This window comes from Miniopterus natalensis, chromosome 20 (assembly GCF_054644295.1).
Source record: "Miniopterus natalensis isolate mMinNat1 chromosome 20, mMinNat1.hap1, whole genome shotgun sequence".
Lineage (NCBI taxonomy): Eukaryota > Metazoa > Chordata > Mammalia > Chiroptera > Miniopteridae > Miniopterus > Miniopterus natalensis.
In genome coordinates, this window is record NC_142100.1 from 16,339,953 (window position 1) to 16,351,148 (window position 11,196).

The 11,196-nt window shown below is 45.0% G+C and overlaps 1 protein-coding gene across 5 annotated transcripts in view; it reads right to left on the bottom strand.

Moving 5' to 3' along the window:
* Positions 1-5,018, bottom strand: part of NF2 (NF2, moesin-ezrin-radixin like (MERLIN) tumor suppressor) — a 61,208-nt gene extending 56,190 nt beyond the window's left edge. Inside the window, exon 1 of one of the 5 annotated variants that reach the window (XM_087828464.1) lies at positions 4,493-5,018. In XM_087828464.1, the coding sequence (XP_087684590.1) occupies positions 4,493-4,606 (114 nt within the window). In that variant the 5' untranslated portion in view covers positions 4,607-5,018. Of the gene's footprint in view, positions 1-3,578; positions 3,681-4,492 lie in introns of those variants that run through there. The other 4 variants (XM_016198588.2, XM_016198587.2, XM_016198589.2 and 1 more) reach the window with 4 other exon arrangements.
* Positions 5,019-11,196: the final 6,178 nt, after the last annotated feature.

Below are 11,196 nucleotides of genomic sequence, written 5' to 3' on the forward strand. Positions count from 1 at the left end.
ATTTTTTTAAAAGTATGATATTAACTGTAGGTCTTTCACAGATGCTATTTATAAGGTGGAAGAAGTTCCCTTCTATTTCTACTTTGTTGAGTGTTTTTATCACGAAATGCTGTCGGATTTTGTCAAGGCTTTTCCTGCATCTATTGAGATGATCAGGTGATTTCTGTTTTTTATTCTATTGATATGATGTAATACATTCATTGATTCTGGGATGTTAAACCAACCTTACATTCCTGGAATAAATCCCACTTGGTTATCGTGTATAATTCTTTTTCTATGTTGCTGGATTCGGTTTGCTAGTATTTTTGTTAAGGATTTTTGCTTCTATCTTCATGAGATATTGGTCTCTAATTTTCCTGTGTTTTCTCTGTCTGGTTTTGTATCATGCCAATGCTGGCCTCATAAAATGAGCTGAAAAGTGGCCCCTTCTCTTCTATTTTTTTGGAATAGTTTGTGAAAATTTGGCATTAATTGTTCTTGAAATGTTTGATAGAATTCAGTAGTTAAGCTATCTGGTCCTCTAGCGGATAAAGCCTGGGCTTTTCATCGTGGGTAATATTTTTATTACTAATTTACACTTTTCATTTGTTATAGGTCTATTCAGATTGTCTCTTCTTGAGTCAATATTGGTAGTTGATGTTTCCAGGAATTTGTCCATTTCATTTAAGTTACATAATTATTTGGTGTAGAACTGTCATTTTTCTTTTTGTTTTGTTTTTTAAGTCTTATGTTTCTCTATTCCTCCTTTACCACCTGCTTTTGCATTAAGTGAATATTTTCTAATGAAGCATTTAAATTTCTTTAATAATTTTTTCCACTATATTTAAAAAAAAATTTTTTTAGTGGTTACTCTAGGGTTTACCATATAACCCAGATTTATCAGAATCGGCTTCAGATTTACACTAGCTTAATTCCAGTGATCTATAGAAATGTTACTCCTATATAGTTCCATTCCTTCCCCCCCTTTTTGTAGTATTTTATATATATTACACCTATTAAAGTTATAAACCTGGCAATACCTGGTTACAGTCATTACTTTACCATCTACAGTCATTTCCTATAGTCATTACCATCTATAGTCCTAACAGTTTATTATATACATACTTTATATAATTGCTTTTTAAATCAGTTAAGAAGAGAAAAATATATATTTATACTCTTTTATAATTATATAATTACCTTTATTAGTGCTCTTTGTTTTTCTTTTATGTGAATTTAAATTACTATCCGAGGTCACCTGCTTTTAGCCTGAAGAACTTCCTTTAGTATTTCTTGTAAGGTGAGTCTTTAAGCAACAAATTCTCTCAGTTTTTATATAGGAAAATATTTCACCTTCATCTTTGAAATGTCCTTTTCATTTGTAGCCAGCTGTGCCTGATACAGGATTCTCAGTTGACAAGTTTTTCCTTTGGGCACTTCAAATATGTTCTGCTGAGAAGTCAGCTGTTAATCTTACTGGGTTCCCGTCTAAGTGCAAAGTCATTTTTCTCTTGCTGCTTTTGAGATCTGCTCCTTGTCTTTGATTTTCAGCATTTTTACTGTAATATGTCTGTTTGTGAATCTCTTTCTGCTTATCCTCCTTGGAATTAACTGAGCTTCCTGAATGTATAGGTCATTGTTTTTCAGTAAATTAGGAAGATTCAGCCTTTTAATATATTTTTTCTCTCTCCTCTCCTGGTATTCCCTTGATGTACTTAATTATCACATTTCTCTGCAGCTCTGTACATTTTTCTTCATTCTTTTTTCTGTCTACTCTCCAACTTGCATCATTTCTATCAATCTACCTTCCAGTACACTGATTCTTCTGACAGTTCGAATCTATGTTGAGCCTCTCTAGTGAATTTTTTTTAAGTTCAGTCATTGTCCTTTCCAACTCCAGAATTTTAATTTGGTTCCTTTAAATAATTCCTATCTCTTTATTGATATTCTCTATTTGATGCTAAAATATCATTATACCTTCCTTTCCTTCCTTAATCGTGCTTTTCTTTAATTCTATGAACATACTTATACTGGCTACTTTAAAACTTTTTCATGAAATCTGACATCTGGTCACTCTCACAAGCAATTTTTGTTGCTAGCTTTTTATTTTACTTTTTTGGTTAATCCTCACCCAAGGATTTTCAGAGTGGAAGAGAAGGAGGGAGGGGGAGGGGATGAGAGAGAAAGAGAGAGAGCGAGAGAGCGCATCAATATGAGAGAGACACATTGGTTGCCTCCTGCATTCGCCCCAACCAGATTGGGGACCAAACCTGCAACCCAGATACACGCCCTTGACCAGGAATCAAACTTTCAACCCTTTGGGGGGAGGGGGGGGGAGGATGCTCTAACCACTGAGCAACAATGGCCAGAGCTGTTGCTAGCTTTTTTCCCATTGAATGGGTCATAATTCCCCACTTCTTTGCATACCTCATAATTTTTGTTGGAAACTAGACATTTTAGATAATATATTATAGCAACTCTTGGGATGGTGCCCCCCTCTCCAGGGCTTGTTATTGTTATTTGCTTAGCTGTTTAGAGACTGGCTGACTTGTTTCAGTGAAATCTATTTCCCTCACACAGAATGAAGGTCTGTGATGTTGTTCCTCAGAAAGGCACATTTTGGGGTATGCCACCCAGCTGCTGGGTATGCCCAAAGGTGTTAGTAGGACTCTCTTTCTCTTTCCCTTATCATATCCAGCTGTTAAACTCCACTAATTGTGGCATATGGTTCCATTATTTTCAATAATGCTCTGGGGCATAACTTGCTCTACAAAGTAATCCAATCTAAAGGTGGTTCTTTGGAGGGGACAGTTTCTGAGACCAGCCTTTGATATTTGTTTTTACCCCAGGAGGGCTCTTCCTAGCTGTCATATTCCCTGATTCACTCCTGCAAACTAGCTGGCCGACAGTCTAGGCTGTATCTTCAAGCAATCCACAAATCCCATCCCGACTGCCTTTCACCAAAATGTCTAGCTCTTGAGTACCCCTAGGCATAAACTTCTCCATACTCTATTGTAAATGTAGCCACTACCTTGAGAAGAGATTTAGAAGCTAAGGGTTTTAAAGCCTGCTTCTCCATCTAGGCAAAATCTCTGAGCCCTCAGTGGAAGTGGGGAGGGGGGACATACCAGCCTGGAGCCTTCTCAGTTTGTGTCTCCTGGATGGAACCATCTCACTAGCTGTGTGGGGCGAGAGTAACTGGGGCCCAGTATTCTCAGTGTGCCACGCCCAGGGCACAGCCCCCCATTTCATAAATAGGAGCTAGGTGAAAGAAAGAAGCCCCATCTCTCTTTCACTCACTTGGTCTCAGCAACAAGTAGCCTGGGGCAGGATGAGAAGCACTGAAGTCTTGCTCCTCTGGGGGGAAAGCCTTCTGACTAAGAGCTTAGAAGAGGAGGAGCCCTGTGTTCTGAGTTACAGCAGTCTGAAGTAGAATCTCTATCTTGCTGAGCTGGTAGGAGGGAAGGTGGAATGCTACAAATTTCTACCTTCCTTACTGAATTTTTATGTATTTTCTTAATAGATGTTTCTTTGCTTGATGTTTGCCATTAGAACCATTTCCAGAGGGTTTAAATGATTGTTTTTTAAATAATTTTTACCAGTTTTACAGAGAACCAGGTCAGTAGAGCTCCTCACACTGTCCTGCTGGAAGTGAGTCCTGTGTATAGCTGCTTTTGTGCCACAAGGGTAGAGCTGAAGAGTTGAGTAGTTGCAACTGAGACCTTATGGCCTGCAAAGCTGAAAATATTTATTATGTGGCCCTTTACAAAAAAAGTTTGCCAACCCCTGACTTAGCCACCGCTGCCAATGCTGATAGTCCACAGACCACACTTTGAGTAGCAAAGGCTCAAATTACTTGAGAGACAGTATTGTATTGGCTAAGAGCTTGATTCAAAACCCCACTTCACCATTTACTAGATATATGGTTTGGGGTACCTATCTCACTGGGTTTTGAGAATTAAATGTATGAAAGTCTGCCACTTCGAAAGTATTCAACAAATGACAACTGATCATATCATGCAAACTCTATGGAAAATTTACGTATAAAATACCATCTCTTAGCTCAAAGAGGTGGGTTTTTTTTCCTGAAAATTTAAGTTTCGGAAAAGGGAAATAAGTATAAACTTTCCAATAAAACGAGATGCCTTTTAACACCTGGGGTACACGATATTATCTAATGAAGTAAAAACTCTATAGAGCTGGAGCTTAAGCCTGACACTGAAAGCTAGAATCTGCTACTGCTGACGCTTCCAGCCTCTTACAGTAACAATGAATGAAAACTTTCAGGAAGTGCTTCCAAACCCCAACGCCCTATTGAAAAGGGCAATAATTTATCTTTAATATGAGAATTTGGGCCTAGATGGCTCCTTCCGGTTCTGGCCATCTCTATCGATGCCCAGTAAAGATAAAAAGCAGAATCCCTCAAGTTTCCACCTCGACTGTCACCCCGAGGACCCGGGATCCCGCCAGGTTCCCACCTCGCCGCAGCCCGTCGGGGCTGCCGTACGATTACCTCGCAATTAAACTCCATCTCGGCGTCCATGGTGACGATCCGCACAGTGAACGTCTTGGGCTGCTTCCTCTTGAGCGAGCTGAAGCTCATGCGGGAAGCGATGGCCCCGGCCATGGTGCGGGGCTCAGGCCTGGGACCCTCGCGACCCGAGGCCTGCGCTCTGGGACTGTTAGCCCCCCTGGAGGAGCTGCTCAGGCCTCAGGGTCACCATCGTGGCCGGCAGGCAGGCCCGGGAACCGTTTGGGCGGCGCGGGCCCACGGCGGCCAGCATGGGCCGCGAGGACCCTGCCCCGGGAGCCAAAAAGGGGAGTTGCGGGGCGGGCCCTGACGGCCGTGGGGAGGGAACGCGAACGGGGACCGATGGGGTGGAACCGTCCGGGACTCGGGCCGGGACGCTGGGGTCACCTGGGAATGGGGCCCTAGACGGCTGGGGCGAAGATCCCGCGCGCCTCTCAGCGGCAGACTGAGGTCTCGGGGCCGCGCTGCAGCCGGGCGCGCACGTGCGCGCGTGGCTGTCACCGTCCTGGCTCCGCGCGCCCGGGGTAAGCGTCCCCTCCCCGCAGCCCCCGGCCTCTCACCGCCCCGCCCTCAGGCCCTCGGTCACCACTCACAACGCAACCTATCCGGCGGCTACCGATCAGACGCAGCGATTGGCTTAGAATTCCAAGGAAGGCGGGACTTGCACTCTCCGTCCGCTTTCTTCAGAACTACTTCACCAATTGGAAGTTTCGCTCTAACTGGGGGGCGCTGGCCTGGGCTCGGCGCTGACTGGCTACAGCGGCCGTCGCTCCGAACGCTTTTGTTAGTAGGGGCCCGCCTACTCTAGCAAGACTGGTTGAGGCGGCGGATCCCGGCGCACCTTTCCCGGGAAGGCACGTAGAAGCTCCCCCGGGGCGGGCGAGCGGGCTTCCCCGGGTCCTTTTGGATCAAGTACGTCGAGTGTGACGCCCCAAGAGATCGTGTTTCGGACACCCGGCGGATAATCCTGTTTGGCACTTAATAATAACGTATGCTGACCCCTGTTTCTCAAACTTTTAAAACACTCCTGGAGGCCCCTAGGTTGCCGGCTCTCACCCCCAGATCCTCCTGCTACTCCTCCGGAGATACAGTAGTTATTACAGGAGGGGGCAGTAATTGCACCTACCTCGTGAGGTTGTTGAGGAACTTAAGCGAATTAATATAAAGATTTAGGACGGTGGCTGGCACTTACTAGGTTGAATCCTAAGCAACTGCTGTTTTTGTAGACGCAAAACAGTCAAAATGAAAACATTTCTCACTTTGTACTCTGGTTTATATTTTTGAACCATATACGTGTATTATTATTAATTTTTTGAATGTCATCAAAAAATGGGGGGGTGTATGAGGTGGGGGAGCATAATTTTCTGTTTTTAAAGAATAAATCCTGTTTTTAAATAGCTCTTTAAGGATTGAATAGAGACAATTTCCTCTGTTTTAACTGAGCAGTAAACACTCCATAAATATTAACCATCACCTCTTCTCTACAGAGAAGAAAATAGGCTCAGCATGACAGAGCACTAGCTGGCTATCATCCAGATAGTAAAAGGGGAAGCTGGGACTAGAACCCAGGTCTATCGCATACAGAGCCTGCTGGTATTACCACTGCACTGCCCTGCTTCTCCGCTTGTGGCTGCCAAATTGCTCCTGTTGTAGCCCCAAGAACTATGAACTATAGTTCTGGAGCATTTAGCAGAAACTGTTGCTAAAACTATAATAATAGCATAAATCTAGTTCTTCCCCGCATGCCCCTGCTGGGCCATGAAGCATCAGCCAGGCGCCAGGCATCATTTGCTGGCACACCCAGAGAAGCTGCCACTGGGAAACTTGATGTCCTGTCTAGTGCTAGCAAATTCTCCCCTCCAAATTGATCGTTCAGGAAAAGTGGTCCAGGTGTGGGAGTTTCTTCATTTTCTTTTCAAGAATTTTTCATTGATTTTTAGAGAGAGAGGAACGGAGAGGGAGAGAGAAACATCAATGTGAGAGGGATCCATCATCGGCTGCCTCCTGCACGCCCCCTACCAGGGATCCAGCCCACAACCCAGGCATGCGCTCTGGTCAGGAATCGAACCTGAAACCCCCTTGGTGCCTGGGACGATGCCAACCAATTGAGCCACACCAGCCAGGTCAGAGTATCTTCATTTTCATTGCCTCAGTTCTTCCCTGCAGGTGGGAAAACCAGGCTGAATTCTCCCATGGGCTTCCCACAGGGACAACAAATCAGGGCTTTAACCCAGAGCCAAGACTGCTGACAGAAAATAAGAAACTCTAGCCCTAGCCAATGTGGCTCAGTTGGCTGGGAGTTGCCCCATGCAACAAAAGGTTGCCTGTGTGATTCCCTGTCAGGGCACCTGCCCAGATTTCTCGTCTACACTAAGAAATGACTGTTTTCTGGCCTAAAATTCATGCTTGTGCCTGATTTGCAACTTGCTGCTGTTTCTTTTACTGCAGTAGATACTTTGGGTCTTGAGCTGACATTCTGTATTAGTTTCCAAGGCTGCCATAACAAAGTCCCACCAACTGGGTGGCTTAGAACAATGGAAATGAATTGTCTCACAGCTCTGTAGGCTAGAAGTCTGAGATCAAGGTGTCAGCAGGGCCAGGCTCCTGTCAGGGAGCACCCTTCATTGCCTTTTCCAGCTTCTGGTATCCCCAGATGGTCACTGGTTTGTGGCAGCATCACTTCAGCCTTCACATGGTGTTCTCCCTGTGTGTCTTCAGATCAGCTTCCCTCTGTGCATGTCTGTGTATCTTTGTTTCCAGATTTCCCTTTTTCAAAAGGACACCAGGCATGTTTGATCAGGACCCACCCTAATGACCTCATTTTAACTTGATTCCCTCTGTAAAGACCCTATTTCCAAACAAGGTCACATTCTGAGGTACTGAGGTTAGGACTTCAGTATTTCTTTTTTAGGGGACATGTATGGGGAAATAGCTCTTGTGTTGCTCCTTTACTCTCACATTCACAATACTTCTGAAACAAAATGCATGGGTTTTCCACACCAAGCAATTTCCTGCGAGACCAGCAGAATGTCCTATAATTCAATTCAATTCTGACACTAACTAGAGTTAGTGCAGACCCCACAGGTTAAAGGTTCAATCCCACAAGACTGCCACCCTTTCAGATGCCAGTCATAGGCCCAGGTTGTCATCTGTACTTCTGACTGACTGGCTATAAATTGAGGTTCCCATGACCTCCTCCTTGAATTTAATAATTTGCCAGAATGTCTTGCAGAACTCAGGGAAACACTTGGGTTTACGGATTTACTATATGATCAAGGATACAGGTGAATAGCCAGATGGAGAGATACATAAGACAAGGTCTGGAAGGACCCAGGGATCAGGAGCTTCTGTCCTTGTGGAGTTGGGGTGCAACACTTTCCAAGCATGTGGATGTATTCACCAACCTGGAAGCTCTCAGAACCCCATACTTTTGGGCTTTTTATGGTGGCTTCACCGTGTAGTCATGATCAATCATTAATTCAATCTCCAGTCACCCTCCCCTTCCAGGAGGATGAGAGGTAGGACCAAAAGTTCCAAACCTCTAATGATGACTTTGTCCTTCTGGTGACCAGCTCCCATCCAGAAGCCCATCAAGCATCACCTCATTAGAACAAGAGATGTTCCTATCACCCAGGAAATTCCAAGTGATTTAGGAGCTCTGTGTCATGAGCCAGGGTCAAAAACCAAATATTTAAACAAAAAGTGCTCCTAGTGCTCTTATCACTTAGTGAATTACAAGGGTTTTAGGAGCTCTGTGCCAGGAGCTGGAGGCAGAGACTCAATATATGATTTCTATTATTTCACAGGACACAATTCAACCCATAACACTCCCCTTCCAGGAGCAGGCTTCAGAGCCATATTTATGCCAGGAGAGCAGGGGAGGTCCAGAAAAGTCACATTTTTCAGGAAGGATGCCTTCTGTAAACTTCACATCATTCAAAATTTTGTATTCCAAGAGCCTCTTTTCCCCATAGGAATGAATGTAAGTAGGTGATCAAATGTGTTTGCACAGCTCATAAATCTACAACCATCTTCCGTATTTTTGCTTTGATTCTGCTTTATATCTCTGCAGCATTATCTCTACTGTATGGCTCTCTCCCAAATTAACAGCACCACCTGCCATGGAGGTGGTTCAGTCTTCTTCGTGGTGTTTCATCATATCTAATATCCACTCCAAAGATACTAATTTAGAGGAGGGGGGGTGTTTTTTAGCACTAGCATCACTACCTTGTGAATGTGTGAATGTGTTATATCTTTTTAAAATGGTTTATAATGACAGTGAGTGACAAAATGATAGCTGAAATAGTCACAAAAAGCAATTGCTAGAGTCCAAAGCATGCTAACAGTGTAATTCCCTCCATAAAGACAGTGTGGTCATTTGTTTCCTGGCTATAGTGGCGCCGCCTTGTGGCAGCAGCATAAACACAGTTTATTAGTCATTCCATTCCCAACGCTTTGAAATTGTTCCATACTTAGAGTTAAAATGTTTCCTCTTTCTGACTTTTGTATGATTTCCAATTTATACATGGAGTGGCACTTTGTTAATGGTTTTATGTGGCACTGTGTCAAAGTCCCATAATTCATATCTGCATATGATGCATACCACAGGAAGGCTGGGACTTGGCAGTGTGGCTCATGCCCCAACTGAGACAGAAAAGCTGTCTTGTCACTACTGTTTGGGGTCCCATAGGAACTAGGCAATGCAATTTTGAGAGCATTTGGGCCCGAGCATAAAAGCCCATCAATAAGGAGCTGGTGACACAGCCATAGCTGGGTAATTTGTCTCTTTGCTATTCTGCAGCCCATTCAGTGATGATCTATTTGTCCTAGAGAATAGACAATGGCAGGTTTGTCCATATTTTATACTTATGAACCTGCCTGCTCCTCTCCACCTGGCGCTGCCCATCTGTCTTTGTCCCTGGCTTCTCTCATTTCATTTCACAAATTGGGCAAAAGGCCTTGGCAATGAGTTATGAAGGCAGATTCCATGATGGCAGCTTTGGGAAGGCAGAGAGGGAGAAGAGATGGGTCAGCTCTCTGCAGAGGGGAGGGATGGACAGGTGTGGGAGAAAGAGATGTCACAGACCCAGTGGTGGATGGGAAGGAACCTCAGAGAGGAAGGGGAGGGAGAGATCCTAGGACAGAAAACAATTTTGCTGGGAAGGGAAGGCCTGCTTATAGAAAACTGCTTGAAGAGGTAAGTCCAATCCTAGTAATTACGTTGGGCCTAGTGCAAAGTCTAATTGTGGTAGTCAGCTTCCAGGATGGCCCCTGTAACTCTCAAGTGTTGGTGTTCAAACCCTTGTAAAGCCTCCCTCCCCCCGCTGAGCAGGGCTAACATGTATAACCAATGGGATATGCAGAGATGACAGAGCATGACTTCCAAGGCCAGGTTATAAAAGTTCTTGAGGTTTCCACCTTATTCTCTCTTGGAACACTCTTTTTAGGGGAAGCCAACTGCTATGTGGTGAAGACCCTCAAGCAGTGCCTGCAGAAGCCCATGTGGCAAGGAAATGAGGCCCCTGGCCAATAACCAGCACTCACTTGCCAAGTGTGTGAGCACCCCACCTTAGAAGCTGACCCCACAGCTCCTGTCAAGTCTGCACAGCCCCAGCCAACATCTTGACTGCTACACTGAGGGACACCCAGAGCCAGAACCAGCCCAGCTAACCAGCACTCCTGAATTCCCGATCCATTTGGAACCATGTGAGATAATAAATGTTTATTGTTTCAAGCTGCTAAAATTTGAGGTAATTTGTTCCACAGTAATTGGAAATGGCCTGATTCCTTATTTGTGGAATTGTCCAACATCTATCTGGTTTGCTGCCCAGAATACATGGTCTGTGGGGCAGGAACCCATTCAGACCAGCTGTTGAGTGAACTGGCATTGCACACCTCTGAGTGCCACAAAGAGCCCCCTTTCAAGCAGGGTATATGGAGTTAGTTAAGCAAAGAAAAGATTCTGGGATGGAGTGGGGTATATGTCCTAGGAAGAGGGAGAGGTTCACAGTTAGGATGACCAAACCTTCCAGTTTCCCCAGGACAGAGGGTTTCCTGGGATGGGGGACTTTCAGTGATAACATTGAGACAGTCAGGTAAACTGTCTAGGAATGAGTTGGCCATCCTAGCTGGGGTGTGGGGTGGAGTTTTCGAAGCTGCATTACAAGTGAGCTGCCACACTGTGGTTCATGTGGCATGGGGAGGGACACCCATTTCCCATCACTCTGGGTCAGGGGTGGGAGCATGTTCCTGGAGCTACCTAGTTCGATCTTCCTGCCCTGCTTGACTGGGGGGAGATGGGAAACCCCTGTTTGGAAATGCCTAGACCAGCCCTCCCTCCTTCTTCCTGGTAGAGATAGCCAGAAACACCAAGAATTTGGTGAGGACTCTCAGTTTAGACCAGGAGGGCCAGCATCTTCCTGTCCAAGGGTCCTGGCTTCCTACGGCTTCCAAATGCCCTATATTACATGGCTAATGAGTTGCTATGCAACCTCTGTTCGAATATCCAGTGACAGGTCATCAAGGCCGCCCACACCATTGTTAGAAAAGTTTGCCTTGTACCGAGCGGGAAGCTGCCTCCACGTAATCTCCACCCTTTAATTATATTGGATTGTGCTGAACAATTCAGACCCATTTCTTCCTGGCGGCCCTTTCACATATTGCTTCCTCTGCTTAAGGGTCCACTT